This window comes from Lutjanus erythropterus, chromosome 7 (assembly GCF_056507025.1).
Source record: "Lutjanus erythropterus isolate fLutEry1 chromosome 7, fLutEry1.hap2, whole genome shotgun sequence".
In the NCBI taxonomy this organism is placed as follows: Eukaryota; Metazoa; Chordata; class Actinopteri; order Lutjaniformes; family Lutjanidae; genus Lutjanus; species Lutjanus erythropterus.
This window is the reverse complement of record NC_139323.1, coordinates 21106283-21125786: the sequence shown is the minus strand read 5'-3', so window position 1 is coordinate 21125786 and position 19504 is coordinate 21106283. Positions and strand designations below refer to the sequence as shown.

General features: G+C 39.0%; 1 protein-coding gene across 4 annotated transcripts in view; it reads left to right on the top strand.

The window, feature by feature from the left end:
- Positions 1 to 452: 452 nt before the first annotated feature.
- The window catches only part of abca7 (ATP-binding cassette, sub-family A (ABC1), member 7), a 35563-nt gene continuing 16511 nt past the window's right edge, over positions 453 to 19504 (top strand). For all 4 annotated transcript variants that reach the window (XM_084723176.1, XM_084723175.1, XM_084723174.1 and 1 more), the window contains exons 1-25: positions 453 to 548; positions 3029 to 3127; positions 3235 to 3328; positions 4088 to 4229; positions 5300 to 5424; positions 6910 to 7028; positions 7646 to 7843; positions 7973 to 8065; positions 8513 to 8750; positions 9046 to 9185; positions 10378 to 10494; positions 10591 to 10788; positions 11782 to 11987; positions 12414 to 12590; positions 13188 to 13410; positions 13681 to 13902; positions 14131 to 14335; positions 15417 to 15530; positions 16195 to 16366; positions 16893 to 17024; positions 17543 to 17682; positions 17827 to 17964; positions 18347 to 18591; positions 18822 to 18879; positions 19052 to 19254. In XM_084723176.1, coding sequence (XP_084579302.1) covers positions 3062 to 3127; positions 3235 to 3328; positions 4088 to 4229; positions 5300 to 5424; positions 6910 to 7028; positions 7646 to 7843; positions 7973 to 8065; positions 8513 to 8750; positions 9046 to 9185; positions 10378 to 10494; positions 10591 to 10788; positions 11782 to 11987; positions 12414 to 12590; positions 13188 to 13410; positions 13681 to 13902; positions 14131 to 14335; positions 15417 to 15530; positions 16195 to 16366; positions 16893 to 17024; positions 17543 to 17682; positions 17827 to 17964; positions 18347 to 18591; positions 18822 to 18879; positions 19052 to 19254 — 3765 coding nt within the window. In that variant the 5' untranslated portion in view covers positions 453 to 548; positions 3029 to 3061. The remainder of the gene's footprint in view (positions 549 to 3028; positions 3128 to 3234; positions 3329 to 4087; positions 4230 to 5299; positions 5425 to 6909; positions 7029 to 7645; positions 7844 to 7972; positions 8066 to 8512; positions 8751 to 9045; positions 9186 to 10377; positions 10495 to 10590; positions 10789 to 11781; positions 11988 to 12413; positions 12591 to 13187; positions 13411 to 13680; positions 13903 to 14130; positions 14336 to 15416; positions 15531 to 16194; positions 16367 to 16892; positions 17025 to 17542; positions 17683 to 17826; positions 17965 to 18346; positions 18592 to 18821; positions 18880 to 19051; positions 19255 to 19504) is intronic.

The following is a 19504-nucleotide window of genomic DNA, read 5'->3' as shown; positions in this document are numbered from 1 at the left end:
TTTATTGTTATATAACAAGTTTCTTGTTATAATGTGCCAAATTAGTATGTCGTAATAATGTGAAAATATATTATCACTTGAAAAACATCTTCTCATAACAAACTCCTGGCCTGGCAGCAATATGCTCCTGTACTATTTACATCTGAGTTAGAGCTACTGTATATTTATATTTGGACAGTTCTATAAATATCTTGTATTTGCAATATATGTATTTGAAAAACACTAGTATTATTCATGTGAAGATTATATTGACATAGTTATTATCTAAGACACTGTAAGCATGTACTGTAACAGCTCTGGGTCATTGTCTGGCCAATCATCTGTCTTCAGTTACCAAAACATAGCCAAAAACCAATCAGATTCTTTACCGGCTTCGATGACCTCGCCCATAGAATATACCTTGACCAATCAGCGCCACATGTGGGCGGGACTTTCTTCAACTCACACCTGCTGGGGAAATGGAGTGTCATTGACAACAAGCTACCGGCGGCGGCCGTTGACGTCTAACATAGGCTGAAAGGAGATTTTATCACCTATATTACAGAAAGGTAATCATTAACAATAGTTTAACGAGTCTTTGGAGCTCGTTACGTAGTATTTTGTGTTTTAGAAATGGCATTTTAAGCTACTAACAGCATCCCTCTAACATGCTAGGAAGAGGAAGCTACTGTGCATCCGAATGTAACCTTAGCTAGGAGTTTTCCTTTTTTACTTCTTAGCTAGTGGCTTAATATTTGCTTTATATTAGCTACTAGTCATACACAAGTCTAACGGGTAATTGCAGTTACTAACAATAGCATTTGGAGTCTGTATTTCTTCATTTTGTTTTAGTAAGTTGCCTCCCAAATGTAATATTGAAATGCCTTTGTATTGTTCAAACTGTGCTAAGTAAGTTGTAACTAACTTATTTTAGTGCATATAATTAGTTGGTACTTTTAAGCTCATATTATCTCATGAGGTTTTTTTTTTATGACAGACCTTTGTATTAGCTTGGTACAATAAGTGACAAATAAATTGTATATTTTTCATTTATTTTTATTTTATATACATATAATATAATATAATATATCTATTACGTTTTGCAGTGACCAAAATTAGCACCATCCCAAATGGTGCTGGTAAAATTTGATTATTCTTTAACCATCTGGCTGGTTTACAAAGGAGTTAATTTTACACCCTGGTTTTCAGTGATGTGGGCTGTTTTCCAGAATGTTAAAGAAATGTCCAAAATGTCAGTCAAAGCCAAACCTGTATTCTTCACCTGCACTGACCACTGCAAAGCCTTGAAATGTAAACAGAAGAATGCAAAAAAATTGTTTTATTTTGAGGCTACACATATTTGCAAGTGAAATTACCCTACCCATGGTTTCTAACCTGGCACAAATCATGAGGCAGACCTTCAGAGTACTCACTAAAGCACAAAAGTAAATGGTTAAAGTCTCCGAATGAAACAGTTAAGCTGTTGGGATCAGGAGGATTTCAGGATGAAGCAGGGGATTGTCTGCCTTGAGCAGATCACAGCAGGCACAAACAACAGTGTTCACTCACAATAAATACAAAAATAGCCTGTTGAATCTATCACAAACAGAATGTTTTACTTTCTTTAGCATGATTCTGTTTAAGGTGAGGACATGAACTACAAAAGTTAAAATAAAAGATGTGTTCTGCCGAGGATTAAGTTCAACAGTCCTCAGCCATGGTTGTCTCCTCTGCAGGAGAAAGGTCAGGTACCGTTTCTCACTACAGTCTTCACAAATGATTGTCACAATACAAGAATTTTAAACTTTGATACAATACTAGTATTTAAAAAATGATACTAATAACTCTTTCAATACTACAATAAAAAGAAAAAAACAGTCCAATGGACACAAAATAGGATATTTTCTTTTTTTTTATTAACAACCTGCACACAGTGCTGGTACAGAAAAAGTAATTGAACACCATCTGGTTTTGCTGCAAGCCAAATTTCTGGCACATCAATTAAGACTGAACTGAACTGGGCTCTTAAATGAGAACTTAGGTCCTTTTTTATAGTTTTGATACTTTCGCTAGTATAATTAATGAATATTGTGTCATTTTTAACACATAGTATCAAAAAAGTGGCAAAGTAACCTTAATTCATAGTCAGCATCAGGGATCAACTCACCTCATTTTAAAGATCAGCACACTAAGATTCAGTAATTTTTTTTTAGGGCCGGAGTAATATGGGATTTTTGGGGCAGATGTTGATAGCAATTTTAGGGAGTAAAAAGTTCCAATATCAATATATCGGCTGATATTGCAATGATCCCTCAAATGTGCTCATTGAACACTTGTGAAAAAGATATGAAATGGAGACAGAAGACAGTTTAACAGTTTATAGGGTCATGGAAATAGTAAAATTTGACTATTATTTTAATAATTCTGAATAACTATAATTAAAAGCGGTTCAAAATACTATCCTATAAAACTATATAATAAAAACATTTTGCGTTATGTTCTGTCAGTTTTTTTTTCATATGTATGCATGTATGCCTATACTAATGTAGACTAATGTAGCTGAGATAGGCCAATATCATCCGATAATATTGGACAACCAATAGGTCTGTCTGGCTTTCTTTTTAAAACACTTCATCGTTGCCTGATATCAGACAGATTTGTCACTTCATTACACAGAGAGTCAGTCGACTCGTTGGAGTGGGCGGATTTGAAGATCTTGACCCAGGCAAACTTTTATGCACTTAAAATGTAAACGGAAATGGAACCTGTACAATAAATTGCAAAAGGTTTATATAAATTCATGTAGTGATCCTGATCCATTGCTAAACCTTTGTTAGGGAGTATTCTGCCTAGATTTGATAGGTGGCTTTTTGTGCACATGAGTTAGGAAACAGCAAGACAGAGATAAACTATGACATGTGATAAATATCCTCAGCAGTAATTAAAGTGGAGACACGACAGCCACATGGCATGTGTCCCCAACAACATGACAACCAGGACACCGTATTGTACCTGTCATTTTTTTCACCATGTTTTCTTTTTTTTCCAGATTTGCATCATGGCCAGGTAGCTGTTGGGAGCAATGGGGTTTTTCAGGCAGCTCGGCCTCCTGCTGTGGAAGAACATCACATACCGCAGGAGGAACAAGGTGGCCACATTTTCACTTCACAGAAAGAAGTAGAATCGTTTGTTGATGATGACAGCTTGAACATAAACATTAACCTGTAAAAGCTCACATGTTGTCCTTTTACGCAGATCCAGCTGATCATTGAGCTCCTCTGGCCGCTCTTCCTCTTCGTCATCCTCATCTCAGTTCGTCATTCACACCCTCCTTACAAGCAAAGTCAATGTGAGTGATATTATGTAATGTGTGTTATAAGACACTCACTCTTACAAGGTCTGCTTTCTGCCAACTAGCTAAAGAAGATTAACTCACTGAGAGTGATTCTTGTGCCACACACGCACATTTGTTTTCCTAACCTGCTGAGTTCCTGACCGTCTTTAAGAAGTCCTCCATTACATGACACAGTAACATAATAAAACACAAGGAAAGACGCTGTAGGCCAGTTGGTCAGTGCCTTACATTTTCTCTGACACATAAAATTACATCTTGGTAAATTTATCTTTGCTGATTTAAAATGACAATAAACAGCATTTTATATATTACTAATTTTAATTATTCAGTGCTTGATATGAGGGGTTTGTATGTACTGAATATGTTCATGAATGTTTAAATTTTATATATATATAAGTAGTTTTTATTAGTTAGCATTAAGCATACAGTTTCTGTTCATGCATTTGTTTAGATATTCTTACCTGAGATTAAGCTGTTTCTTTCCTATTTTTATCTTTGTTAGATCAGTCTTTCATAGGAAGGCAGCTCACATCAGGTTGAAGATAATAAATATATAATATTACTGTAATATTAATACATCTTATTTCGGCTGTACAAAAAATTGCTTTTGTTCAAATAGCAGCAGTTTAGGATTATTGTTCAGTCCACTGTCTGAAGATTGTATTTCAGGTCACTACCACAGTATTTCCATTGTTTTATATCTCAAGCTAATCTCCTGTTTGTGCTTTTGTTTTTCCTTTCCTTGGCTCCCAGGTCACTTTCCAAACAAAGCCTTGCCATCAGCAGGGACCTTGCCCTGGATTCAGGGTATTATCTGCAACATCAACAACCCCTGTTTCCACAGCCCGACACCAGGGGAGAATGTGGGCCAAGCTGGCAACTTTGACAACTCCATGTAGGTAAACTAGAGATAGAAACATGGGAAGCTGTCTGCAGTGGTGGAGTTACCAGAGGATCAATGCTTGTAGGATAAAGTAGCCCAACAGATAAACAGACACACTGCAATGCTGCTGCTGAATGCAGCCACGATAAAGACTCGCTCCAGGGTTCCTGAACTATGAGACAAAGTAATACATAGCCTTTGACCAAGAAGATGAGTGTTTTAATATGTTTTAGGAATGCAAACATGTTAAACATGCATGTTAGCAATTTTGTAACAGTTTGAATACTTAACATGACTTTGCATAAGCAAACTTCAAAGGAATAATTGCGATGTTGGGGAATACACACACTGGTGTTCACATTCTTGCAGAGAAATAGATCAGAATATCAATATTGCTTTAATTTCTGTACTTGAAATATGAAGCTTCAGCCAGCAACTTAGAGCACTAAAGACGTTGCAATCCCATTTTTTTCGTCCTAATACTGATTCCGATATTGGAACTTTACATATCAGCTGATACAGAGTGCAGATCTGATACCAGTATGTGAAAGAATATACAGTATATTATTATTATTTTCTAACAGCTGTAGACTACTAACTCTGAATGGATATGATCATTTTTATATGGCCTCACTCAGGTTAAACTCTCTGTAAATCATGGGCAAATGCATACAGAGGGTGAATGCCATATAATATGACTTTACCACCCTGGGGGAAAAGAAAAGTATGGGACGTTGCCGGGGAGTAGCAGGGTCCCATTTTGGGGTTAACAAATTACCCGTTTACCCAATTAAGATACCCAAGTTTGATGATTCAGTTGACATCATAGACCATTAAAACTCTTCTTTGGTGCTTTAATTTGCTTATGTGAAAGTCCCACAACTGGTCTGAGAGTGAGAACAACCTGTTTCCTGCAAGAAACAACAAACTTTGCATTTCCTGATTTAGCACTTCATTAAACACAGTTTGTAGCAAATGGGAAGTGTTTCAAAATAAACTAAAGTCTGTTACACAGTAGTTAAATGTAACCTGACTGTGTGTTTGTCTGACTAAAGACTCCTCTTGTTGTGTTTCTCCTTCAGACTGTCGCGTCTCTTCGTTGATGCTCAGACTGTTCTGTCCTACAGTGGAAACCGGAGCTTCTCTGGCTTCCAGGACCTGATGGAGAGCGTCCGAAGGCTGGGAGAGAGACCTGGAGCCTGGCCAAGTAACGCAGCTTGTTTGAATCTCCTCTAGCACAGACGTGAAGGGAAACCCTGCAAGTCTGACACAGTGACACTCAAACACTTAGTGTTGACTATCTCCAGGCACCTTAGTCAGCTGACAAATAATTGTTCGCATTTCTCATTACAAATCCTGGGTGGACACTGCCAGCCAGAATGTTAATTTGATTTCCATATGCTATCAGTAATGAATGGAAAAAAAAGTAAAGTCATTTTTGCAGGCAAAACACACAAAAAGTGGACCAAAGTAGGTAATGTCAAGGTATATCTTTAAGGTTTCTTTCCAAGAATCAGAATAAATTATGTATATGCAGAAACCTAATCGAGCCTTGGCTTCCGTCAGTGAAGTTGTGCTGCAGTTTGAACAGTCATTGTGTGATAAAATGCAGAAAGACAGGATTATCACAATGTTTGAATCAATGAAGACAATAGAAAGATCTCTTTACTTCAGGTGTCAGGTTACTAATAACAAAGATTGCTATGCAAATGTTGATTTTTCAGTAACTTGTACAACCTTCAGTCTTTTATTAAATGAAAAAAAAACATGTATTCAAAGTAAGAAATGTCATTGATTGCAGGATTAAGTCCCTACAAGCCACCAAATATAATAAAAGAATTGAATTCTCTCAGATTTTCTGTTCCCAGACTTATCAGAGAGGTTAGAGTAGCTGATCTGTATGAATGCTCTTAAACAGGTGTTGAATGACCAGCTCAATGTGGCCATTTACTGCTTTTGTGAGAGCAGGACAGAGTGGCTGTTTTGCTTCTCCTCACCGGGCAGATTAAATTACATGTCTACTCCAGACAAACAATTAGATGAATGAAAGCAGGTCTTCAGTGAGGTTTTTCATGCAACAGAATCTGATGTAAATGACCTAACAGACATCTGCTGAATCCTAAAGTCCTGACCCATCAATACTGTAAATGATATGATCTAAATTTAGAGAAAATGCTGTTTTAGGTTGAGGATTTCTCAGTAGTCAGCTTTTCAGGAGGCAGAAATAACTGAAATGGTTTTGTTAAACTTCAAAGCCTAAGCGAATGAACACGTTTTTCTTGCTACAGAGGTTTAGCTACTGTAGTCAGACAACTGGACCTTCCAAGTTTGGTCTACCCATACAAGCCACAAGCAGTTTTGGTAAAGCTTTTGAACAACTCCATCACCCACCATAACACCATTAAAGTGATGGTCATGAATGATGGACAATACAGATATCGATAAGCTCAACCAGAATAATTGTGCCTTCAGTGCTGAGTTTGTTTGCAGAACAATTTTATGACTTTTTAGCACATTACTGGTTGACTACCTGCTTAAAGGTAAACTTTGCAGTTTGTGACCTCTAGTAGTGCTGTGGAGCAGTTATGTTATGAATGGGTCCTTGTTTTGTTTGTCTTGTGCACAAGGTTATTGTAGTGTGGACTTGTATCTGTAATATAGTGGGTATTTGATGTTTGTATTTCTGCCATAGATCTCCCAGTGGGAGAATACCTGAGAGCCAATGAGACGTTCTCCACCTTCCTCCTGACTAATGGCAGCCTGTCGCCTGCAACTGTGGATCAGCTGCTGAAAGCTCGTCTCAATTTTCAGGTGAGGTATTGGCTTGTGCTGAACAATTAATCAAAATATTACTGAAATCACAATATGGCCTACGATTTCCAAATCGCAGCAGGCAAATTATTTGTTAAAGGTCAAATGTGTGTCAAATATCCCATTTTAAACTGAATATTGTCGAACTGCAAAGATGTTCTGACCTACACATCATATCCTACAGACTTAAGAAAACATCTTTGTTTGGTACAGATCCCTGCAAAAATCTCATAGTGATAATTTTAGTATGTTTTTCAGTTAAAAAAGGAATAATTATGTAAAAATGATCATTCCCTCTAATATCGCAATTGCAGTATCAGTAGAAATAATCATTAAATTTTCATCAAAAAAGGTAGACTCAATTATAATGGACAACAGGCAACAAATACGACTTTAACTATTCCAATTCACAATTAAAATAGAAAATATGAACTGTTGAACATATTGGCTTGGTTAAATATAAGATGAATAAAAAAATAAAAGAATAAGACTTGAAAAGTATGAGGTTAATCGTAGATATATGATAATTACAGGTAAGAGCATGTTTTATGTATTATTTGTCTCATCGCCAAACACTATTAACAGTGCATATGGGGCATCATTTTTGTCCCATCCAGGTTTCTGTGGCTGGAGCTCAGATGCAGCTGAAGGACTTGGTGTGTAATGCGAGCACGCTGGGACAGTTTCTGACGGTGGATGGAGGAGGAGATGCCATGACTGACCTTCAGACTCAGCTGTGTGACCTGCCAGATGACATCCTGCGGGAGGCTGAACGCCTTTTCCTCTCTCAGCTGGACCTCACCAAGTTTGTCACGGTAGAATCAATGAACAGGGAAACCAGTGCAAAATTCAACAAACACAAAATCAGAGTTTGCATGTTTGCTGTATATCTGATGAGCAACTGAAGGTACTGGCGGTAACTCTGTCTGCCTGCTTCCTGTCAGAGAGACCGTCTGCTGGCTAACGCTGGAGACCTCAGGGTTATCAGTCAGGCCGTCACCTCAATTTCCCAGGAGCTGGCTGTCCTCATTGATGATGTAAGAACACACCTGATTTTTCATGTCCATCTGTGTCTGTTGTTTGTTCAAATGAACGTTGTAACCCCTTCATATTGTGAGGTGTAATCAACCTTTCACCTGATAGCAAACTTTCAGCTTTTGTTAGTTTTGAATATTTCATCTTCTCTGCTGTTTTGTTGTTACTAGCTGTGTTTCCATCAATAAGTATTACATTAGAATAAGTTGATAGGAACAGCAAAATTTGAAAAACTTTTTTTTTTCTTCTACGCTTTCTTTAGGTGATTTGTGACACATTTGGATGTTTAATTTTTTGACTGACTAAAATTGAGAAAATTTTTCCACAGGAATCTAAAAATATCTCTTTTTTTTCCATTTTCTACCTCTCTGCATTTCTGCCCTCATTTCTGTGTTTCCTTATTCTTCCTTCCCCAAACCTTTTACTCTGACTTCCCTGTCCTCCCACAGTTCTCGTCTCTCTCCAGCTTTGCGGAGATGAACGCAGCTGTTCGTCTTCTGTCTCCAGAGAATCGCACGACGCTGCCCCGGGAGAGTTTTCGTGCCTTTTCGAGGATCATGTGCGGTCATCCTGAGGTTGGCGGTGAGCGCATCCCATCACTCAACTGGTACGAAGACAATGACATCAAGTCCTTCTTAGGAAAAAATGGCACTGAGGACACAGACCTGGACCGTGACAACAACACCAGTAAGAGGCTTTGGACATCCCTGTTTGTGTACAGTTTTCATCCATTGTGCATAGATGTGGTTGGAAATGTGTACTGATGTTTTAAAGATGAGTGAATGGCTAATTATCATAAATAAATAGAAAATATTATTTGTTATGATCTGATATTTTTGTGATCTTTTAGATTAATTACAACACCAAAAATCACCCTAACATCACAGAGCACCAAGTTCTAGCTGAGTGTTCTGTTTGTGCTGTTTGTCATATTTAACCAAATGTTTTTGTCTAACATTTGTAAAACATTTCTTCCATGCAGCTCCATTCTGTAAAAGTTTGATCCAAGGTCTGGAGTCCAACCCTCTGTCTCGCATCGTGTGGCGAGGAATCAAACCTCTGTTTATTGGAAAACTGCTGTACACACCAGACACTCCTGCAGTACGACAAGTCATGAAAGAGGTACAAAGTCAAACCTAACAGAGTTCACACCATTGTTCAAAGTGATCAGACAACGAAGTTAACTTTTCATTCACAGACAATATATTATGAAGATTTATCACCATCTTTTTAAGAATTAATGTAACAGGGTTCATACAAAGTCTTGAAAAAGTTTGGGAAATGCTTAATTTTAACAATTATGTTTTCAAGGTAAAGAATATGCTTGAATTTTTAATATACTCCTTTTGTAAAATAAAAATCCTTTAGTTTTTGAAATGAAACAGTCCTGTCATCAATTGTCACTCATGGCATTACAAACAATGTTAATATAAACATCTGGTAAAATAAACAAGTGACAATATACATTGATTGCTGGGGCCATAAAGGATTAAAGGATATAAATGTAATGCATTTATAGTAACAATTTAGCTGTGATGATAAAAGCTTTATGTACCTTGACAGTGCTTGAATTTTAATATATTTTCCATGGATAGAAACTACTAAAGTGGAAAACTGTCTAATTTTATGTAACCATAACATACCTCATTTAAACAATTTAAAACATTTTTTGCTGAACGAGTTTATAAGTTAGAGACAAGTGTGTTAATTTGTGATTTATAAGACCTCATAATTGAAATGTGCATTGGTAGTACACAGTTTAGAGTCTGCTGGGTGTGTGTCTTGCATAGGAGTGTCCTCAGACCTCAAATCAGTCATTATAAATTTTAAATCTGCAGTAGACAATTTTATGAAATTATTATTTTGGTTTAAATAAGTTTTGACCTTTCCATGCCACTGATGATATTTAATTGAAGGGAATGTGCGTCTGTGAGGGTCTGCTCTTTGTTTTTTAACTGAACCTGGTCTGAATCAAAACGTGACTGTCTTACCTCTGAGTCAGACATAACTAGCCAAGCAGAACAATCATTAGTTTATTAGTCTGTTACAACAGTTGACAACCTTCATTTTCCACTTCAAACCCAGCAAATGCACGTCCATGTTTGGTGCATCATTTGGTGGGAGGGGCTTAGCAGAGTGATTCAAGGCAGCAGAGAGAGAGGCAGAATGTTTTGCATTGTGGATGTTCACATTGCAGCTTTAATGGATTTTGGATTGAAAGTGCATTCTGCTGTTGTACTTATTCTAAGATAACCATAAGCATTATGAAGCAAATCCATCCTTCAAAACTAACTACGAGTTGTGTCTGCTGAAGGTCAACAAGACTTTCGAGGACCTACGGATCCTCCAGGAGCTGAATGAAGCCTGGATGGAGGTGGGACCACAAATTAAGACTTACATGGAGAGCAGTGTGGAGATCAAGCTGCTCCAGGTCTGTTTCACCATCTACTGTGTGTGTGTGTGTTGTGATACATTTGGAGCCAGAAATCCTTTTTTCATATCATATATTTTTGTGTGTGTGTGACAGGACTTGTTGAAGCGGCCAGAGGTGGCAGTACTGGTCAACCTGCGTCTGGAGAACACATCCTGGACGGCCTCACGAATCGCACGTTTCCTGTCCACACCCTCGCCAGATGCCCCAAGGAAGCCTGGAGCTCCACCCACCTGGCTGGACGTCTATAACGACCTCAGCCACACCATTACTACTCTCGCACAAGTCACAGAGGTTCTCCTTCTTTTAGGATTCTTGTTTTCTCTTCATGCTGCTCTTCAAACATGTTGGATATTCCAGCCTCATACTGAGAAAAAGAATGGAAGAAAAATGAGAACAGAACAAATCATGTCTGATGGAATATCGAGCAAGAAATTAATCTTCAAATTACACAAAATTTTAAGAAACAGAGGTGGAGTAATTATTTAAATTGCAATTCCAGATGTTAAACTGCACATACTGGTTGTAACAAATATACAGTATGATGACTGGAGAGCTAATGTGGCCAAATATTATAGTCTGAACATTTAGCTGTTGCCATAGACGCCGACTAGAGTTGAACATTGGGGGGGGGCAAAAAATATCGGTCTATATAATGTTGATGAAGTGAGGAGTAGGGATTAATATTTTCCCGAATATTACACATTTTGACCAGATGACCATTTCAGTCTATCTGGTGGTGGTAATAATTATTACTGAGGCAGAAGAATGTCATTTCTACATTAATCAACATTATGATGCACATAATATAAACTCTGCATGCTACATGCAGCTTGACCTTCGCTGCAGCTGCATGTGAGGATGAAATACCAAGTTCAGTCTGTGATCTGTCACTGTCTGACTTAACAGCCTCATGGAAGTAATATTTAACAATTCTTCATTTTTTTTAACTAATGAAATTCGTTAAAACAAGTTATTTGGTGTTTTCAAAGTCATGTTATTGAGCTGAAACAGATTCCGCATTGCATTCGCATTCAGAAGCTGCGGCTGAGCACAGCAGACAGCGACAGAGAAGGCGCCTATGGCTGTTGCACAGGGAAAAGGATTTCACAAAACAACTACAGGGTATCCATAGTTGGCCATCATTTTTTCTGTTCTTGAAAGCTGGTCAGATGGGAATAAAGTAAATTAGTAAAGAGTGAATTCTTCAGCCAAAATCAGTTTGATTTTGCATTTTGTTTTGGTTTTTGGTTTTTTATCATTTGCATTTCCTATGACCCCCTGCAGTGTTTCTCCTTGAACAAGCTGGAGGGGTTGGAGACTGAGGGTCAGTTGGTCAACAGGGCTTTGGAGCTGCTAGAGGACAGGCAGTTTTGGGCTGGTGTGGTTTTCCTGCTGCCCAACTCCTCATCACCTGTCCTTCCACCCCATGTCACCTACAAAATCCGAATGGACATCGATGATGTGACCCGAACCAACAAGATCAAGGACAGGTACTGAGGAAGCACCCAAACATCTCGTTTTTATCGTTCCTTTACATTATTGTCTGTTACTCTTTCACTGAAATTGCAGAGAAACAGTTTTGCTTTTATGTGACAATTACTTTTCCTGAACATGCCACTTCATTTATGAGCCATATGTACTCACTAATCTTTTTCTCAGAAAAATATACTGGAGTAACTGGACAAACCAAATTTAGATACAGTCTAGCCTGTTCTTTAGTTAAAGAATTCCAAACTCAAAGAACAAGAAAAGTTTCAAATATTTTAGCATTGTGTACATATAGAGTATTCTCTTCAATGGGACATCTTGAAATGTATGTCATTTTCAAAAAGCAATGATTTTAAGCCAAAAACAAGTTTTCTATTAGTAAGCAGGGGGAAAAAACAAAAACATCATTTTGGTGTTTTTTTCTTCAGGTTTTGGGATCCTGGTCCAGCAGCCGACCCATTTAATGACATGCGCTACATTTGGGGTGGCTTCGTTTATGTCCAGGACCTGGTGGAGAGAGCAGTGAGCCGCATCCTGACTGGGGTACAACAAACAACTGGAATCTACATCCAGCAGATGCCTTACCCTTGCTATGTGGATGATGTGTGAGTCGTTTGTTGTTGTAGATTCATGTTTTAATAAATTACATGTACAATTGTACATGTTCATGCTGGGAACAAACCATTATAGCCATAATATGCTGCTGGTGGGCACTGAGAAGTCTGTCTGGAGCAGCTAGTGGTTCAGTGCTTTGCTCAAAGACACCTTAAAGGGATAGTTTGGATTATTTGAAGCAGGTTGTGTGAGTTACTTATCCTTAGTCAGTGTATTACCTACAGTAGAAGACAGTAGACAAAGGCTTTTTGACAGGAGGGTAAAAATGAGGTGAAAATATAGCCTACTCTTAACCTGATACTAATTTTTTGGGGATCTCTTTTAGAATCTAGAATAAGTTTTGCTGCTCACCCTGAATTGGACATTTTGGCCGCAACCACACTTCTCTGACTTGAAGTCTGTAGTGTTTGGTCAACATCCCCACTAAAACTTCATCAAAACTTAAAAAGTCAGAAAATATGTCATACTAAGTATTTAAATTGTTAAAAATGTACACTATATATAGAATATTGCAATAACAATGAATAACATTTAATAATCTTTTACTTTCAGCATATGATTTTTGATTTTGTTTACCTTTATCACAGTTTCCTTCGAGTGCTGAACCGCTCACTGCCTCTCTTCATGACGCTGGCCTGGATCTACTCGGTGGCCATGATCATCAAAGGTGTGGTGTACGAGAAGGAGGCGAGGCTGAAGGAAACCATGAGGATTATGGGTCTGGGAACAGGGACACTGTGGCTCAGCTGGTTCATCAGCAGCGTGGTTCCTTTCCTGGTCTCTGCTGCACTCCTTATTGCTCTTCTCAAGGCAAGATGACCACTTACTCTGAACAACATGTATTTATTAAAAAATACACACCCAAATGCAAAATAGCTGGCTGATTGAGAAAGAAAAAGTGGAGCTGTAAATACAAATTAATGATTAAAAGACTGATATTCAAGAGAAAAATAGTTAGGTGTTCAATAGCTTCTTGTGCTACTACAGCTGATGTTAAATATAAGGTTTTCCTTTATCTTTCACATTTGTCTCCTGTCGTCATTGTTTAACCTCTCGACTTTTCCTTTGTCTTATTTCCAGTGGGGGGACATTCTTCCTTACAGCGACCCCGCTGTTGTATTTTTCTTCCTGACTGCGTTTGCCACCGCCACCATCATGCAGTGTTTCCTCATTAGTACTTTCTTCTCCAAAGCCAACCTGGCTGCTGCATGTGGGGGGCTTATATACTTCAGCCTCTACCTGCCTTATGTACTGTGTGTGGCCTGGAGAGACCGCCTAAAGACCACCCACCGAGTCCTCGCTGTGAGTAGAATAATTATGGGTTAAATTAAATGGTTTCTTTCCCCAATTCCATATGCACACTTCTAGAAAAAGACACTTTGTTGTACAAAAATGAAAGATTAAACATCAGTAGCAACAATGAATGTACAGATTGAACCAGGAAATTTACCTTAAAATTAAATGTATGTATTAAATGTAATTTTGTGTCCTTGTGCCAAAATTTAAAGTAGTTTGTTCCTCTTTCCTCAGAGTTTCCTGTCCCCTGTGGCCTTTGGTTTTGGCTGTGAGTATTTCTCTCAGTATGAAGAGCAAGGTGTGGGCATCCAGTGGTACAACCTCCACTCCAGCCCTGTGCAAGGAGACACCTACAGCTTCACCACCTCTATAGTCATGCTTTACGTGGACGCCTTCATCTATGCCATTGCAGCCTGGTACATCGAAGCAGTGTTTCCTGGTATGAGGAGTGGAACTTTATATTGGCTATAAATTATTCAAATTACAGTGTATAATTTAGTTTTTGTTGAGTTACAATTACTGTAGGAGGTTAGGGTTAATAGCTGCTGTGATTGTAAGATGACAGCAGTGTCTCATCTCTAGAAATGTTTGGTTTGAGTATCGCTTTGAAAATGTGTGGAACAGAGACAGGGCCAGAGATACTAGTATGAAGATAATAATTTATTTTAGAGAGAAAAGCTAATTTTCACCTTGTTAAAACCTCTTCCACTCCTTCCCTCCCTACCACTGACCCATTTCTGTAATTTTCAGTGGGAGGGGTAGTGGTGTTTTAGGGGAAAGGGGAATTGGAAGTGGTGTACATCATCTGAAAGCTGGTAACCTGAAGATTAATTTAAGAGGCAGCTCATAACTGTGTCAAGTTTTGGTCATAAGAGTGTATAGAGCTTAAAACATTATGATGGAAGGATATGATGACCATTCACATGCTCAACTGTCTCTGAGGAACACCATAGAAAAAATCAGGCTGTGATTTTGTATCAAAAACATTTGACATTTCTATAAGAATTGCATTTGTGTTTGATTGGATGGCGAGTACTTCTGCCCTGGGTATTGTTCAGAGACCGGCTTAATGTCAGACAAGAGTCTCAGCTTTCCAGTCATACGTAATTTATGCATCTCCAATATGGTTTATACAGAAATATTTAGATAGAACACGTGAAAATGACACATGTATACTGCATTCAAATAACTGCATGTTTTTTGTCCAAAGATGCACTGGATTAGCATAAAGTAGTCATGTCTGCAATCAAGAGACTTAAGTATTTGACTTTCCAGTGTGCTGCTGTTGCTTTTTTGATAATGTTATGATTTTTTTTTCTTTGTTGCAGTTTTGGCCAGTATTTCTGTAGGTTAGCATAACATTGTACCTTCAGTGGCAGACAATATGAGTGCTTTGCTTTACACAGGAATGTGGTGTGGCCAAAGAAACACTGGTAGAACTTGTTCTTTTTCAAAAACAAACTTTCTGTGTTTGATTTGGTCCTTGAATGTAAGCACATGTGTTTGTGTTTTTATACCAGGTGAATATGGGATCCCCAAGCCCTGGTACTTCATCTTCCAGATCAACTACTGGGGCGGAGTTCCTCTGGAGGCAGGCATGCCGATCCCTCCTGCACCTACAGAACAGGATGAAGGTACACAACTCTGGAAGTTGCAGCTGTTTCTCTCCTCTGAGTTAAACTTTTTTTTCTGTTACAGTCATCTAAAGGTACAATCATAGCCACTCTTAAATTTATTTGTTTGAACCACACTGGAAAAGTTTATTTACAGGTAACCATCAGTTTGTAAACAGAGTTTAAGAAGTGTGTCATTCTGCTCAGTAACAGACTTTGGCAGGTGTCTGCAGTCTTCTCCTCTGGTCCCATACAGGTAGTTTTGTTTGTTTAAACCAATTAACTACAAACCAAGTTGATGAGCTGAGGCAATAAACCCATTAACTACAAAGTTTAAGAGCACAAGGAGACTGAAGCTGAGAACGAGCATCAGTTCAGACTTCACTTTCTTCTTTTGACCGAGGAGCTGTGTTTGATGTGTGCTACCCATAATCCCTTTCATTCTGGAGTTTTATCCTGTTGTGAAGTTGGTGGAATTCTCAGCTGGAGTTTTCAGCATCTAAAACATATTGTGATCAATTGGCTGATGACTTCTGCTCACATTACACCCACATTCTCACATTATAAATCACTTTCAGAGAAGAATTAGCGCTATGAAATTAGCCATTGTAACTCCAAACATTTACATAGATTTATCGGTATCTTCTAAATATATAAAATGTGTTTCTGTTTCTTTTTCTCTCAGATCACATTGAACCAGAACCCACTAACCTGATCTTGGGTGTGAGTATCAGAAACTTGGTGAAAATCTACAAGAAGGGAGCCAAACTGGCCGTCAATCACCTCAACCTGAAGTTCTACGAGGGGCAGATCACCTCTTTCCTTGGCCACAATGGAGCTGGAAAAACCACCACAATGTAGGGAATAGACCTGACAAGTGACACGCAATGTCAGCACTTATGTGTTCTGCCATTATATGTAGAAATGCAATTTTATTTTTTCAAGGCTTTGTTGCACAATTAATCACTTTGGTTGAGTAAATTTTCTAGGAATGGAGCCCAAGGTGGCCTGGTAGCTCAGTTAGTAGACCTTACGCCCCATGTACGTAGGCTGTGAGTCCTCTTGCTGTCATTCCTGCACTCCCTTTCCCCCTTTCCTGTCCTCACTTCTGTCCTATCCATTAAAACATTAAAGCCCCAGAAATATTTTAAAAAAGGACAGGAGGCAAAGAGCCAACAATTTTTGTGTTTGAGGGATATACAGTTAGGCTGAATATGACTGAATAAGGTTTTGAGGCTTCTAAAGTGATGTGACATAGTTACTCAGCCAGCAGCAGCCACATACGGGTGTAGGAAAAGTCTATAAAAGATATATGTGATCTAACTTAAAGCGGAAGTTGTGCCTAACTAAAGCATTTATTCTAATGTGGCTGATATTTGTCAGATCTGTCCTGACTGGCCTGTTCCCACCCACCTCGGGCACTGTGTACATCAAAGGGATGGACATCCGCCATGACATGAACATCATCCGGAGGACATTGGGAGTTTGTCCACAGCACAACGTCTTGTTTGACATGTAAGGCTTGTATTTTCAGTATGTGCTATGTTCTGACACAAGCTGTCATTTCACATTGCTTCTGACTGATTAGGTTTGACGGATTACAAGAACTCTACTTGTTGGTTTCATGTCACTGTCTGAAGTCTTTTACTTCTGTTTTTTTCATTATTAGTGATTGGCAATTTAATTTGTCACATTATTATGAGGTAAATGACAGGTGTAAAAAATCACTAGATTGAAGTTTTCATAGTGGGCGGCAGGCCCAAACATTTGTGATTTGGTTCAAGAGATAGTTCAGAGACACAGTATTGGGAATTTTATTGTATTTAATGTAGTCTGAAGTTATGTCAAATAGCAATATTATATTGGCTCAATTGTTAATTGTCTATAGAATCAAGCAACTTAATCATGATCCCATAAACATTAAGGACTTAAGCAAAACTAAGCAAGTTAAGTGGGGGGGGGGACACTTTTTTCAAGCTTTGTCTGAGGGGAGGCCCACAGGTCCACATTTCATATTCTTTGTCCTCTCTCAGACTAACAGTGGAGGAGCATGTGTGGTTTTATGGGTGTCTGAAGGGCTTGTCTGAGGCAGAGGTGAAAGCTGAGCTGGACACTCTGCTGGAAGATGTCGGCCTGCTGCACAAAAGACATGAACAGACCAAAAATCTGTCTGGTAAACGTGCTATTTTTACTTATGTGTAAAAACATGACCTGACCCTTACTTTCATCAGTTTGAAGGACCACTGCATATATTTTGGGGATGGTTCTGTCAGCTCCTGAAAACTAATTATTTTCTCTGCCTCTGTCTCTGTGTCAGGTGGTATGCAGAGGAAGCTGTCTGTGGCAATAGCGTTTGTTGGAGGCTCTAAGGTGGTTGTTTTGGATGAACCAACAGCTGGAGTTGATCCTTACTCCCGCAGAGGAATCTGGGATCTGCTGCTCAAATACCGGAAAGGTGCAGGACATGTTGCTGTGGAGCTCTGGTCCTCATTGTGTTTTTTTTCTGGGTGTTGGGATGAGAGGAATCCACATTTTAAATGGCCACAAGCCTAAAGGATATTGCAGTAAATGTCAGCCTGTGTCAACTTTGTAGTTTTCTTTGTCTTTACTTGAACTGAAAGACTACATACCATCACAGAAGACTAGGCTTTATGAAATGTTGAAAAAATTGTGTGTAGCTTCCCCGATATGCTCACAATTGTCTAGAGACCGGTAGGAAAGAGAGAACCCCAACTAAATCTGAAAAAAACTCAAGATGACAAGACCTACATGAGACCTGCAACATATACAGATGACAAGTTTTAGAAATGGTTTGCTGCACTGTGTTTCTCCATCAGACCGCACCATCATCCTGTCCACCCACTACATGGACGAGGCGGAGTTGCTCGGCGACCGGATCGCCATCATCTCGCAGGGGAAGCTGTGCTGCTGTGGCTCACCGCTCTTCCTGAAATCCCGTCTCGGATCTGGTTACTACCTCACCGTGGTAAAGAGGGAGGGACTGGACACACACAGCACTCCCAGCACTACCAGTATCTGCACCAGTACCAGCACCAGCACCAACAAGCTGCCTCCTCTCAAGGTCTGTGGGGTTTCTTTTCTTAACTAATTATCTGGGAAAAGTCACTTGTGTGCTTGTCATTCAGAGGTTTTAAAAGTTAGAAAAATACATATAAAATTACAAAAAGCTTGCAAATTTGTCCACCTTGGCGAACAGTTAGCCACTGACATGTTTTGCTTCAACTGTCATGTCACACCATCATATTTGTTCCTGTGGTACCCTCTGTAAATATTCTTATCTTTGTGTTTCAGGACAGTGAGTCATCCATGAGTGAAGACACGGGGCTGGGAAGTGAGGAGAGCAGCTCATGTGAGTGTTTAACCACTGTATGGCTTCAGCAGTCTGCTCAGGTCATTCAGTGTTAGTGCAATTTGATGAATTTGCAATTTCTGTAACCACCAGTCTAGTGTTGATAATTAAGTAAGAAAGAACCATAGGACATTGCATGATCTGTGTCTTCCTGTCATTATCTTCATGGTAGACCTGGCGGCGTTACTGTCCCTGGCACAACACCACATCCCAGGTGCGAGGCTGGTGGAGGAGTCCGGACGTGAGGCGGTGCTTAACCTGCCACAGGCGTCTGCCAAAGACAGCAGTCTGGGTGTCTTCTTGTCTGAACTGGATCAGAGGCTGACGGATCTGGGTATCAGCAGCTACGGCCTGTCAGACAGCACGCTAGAGGAGGTCAGACATTTACATTGTTTTTGATTGATTGAGTAATAAGTAAGTCACATGATCCATTTGCCAGAAACCTTCAAAGCCCTTATTAATTTCATATAATGTTCAAATGAAAAGATAGAAAAATCTAAAATTACTGTTAAAAAAAAAACAATATAAAACTCAATCGGTACTTGCAGATAACTGATACTGGCATTAAAAAAATATGATAGAATACTTAACTCACAAGTAGACTTCGATGAATGGGTGCTGGATC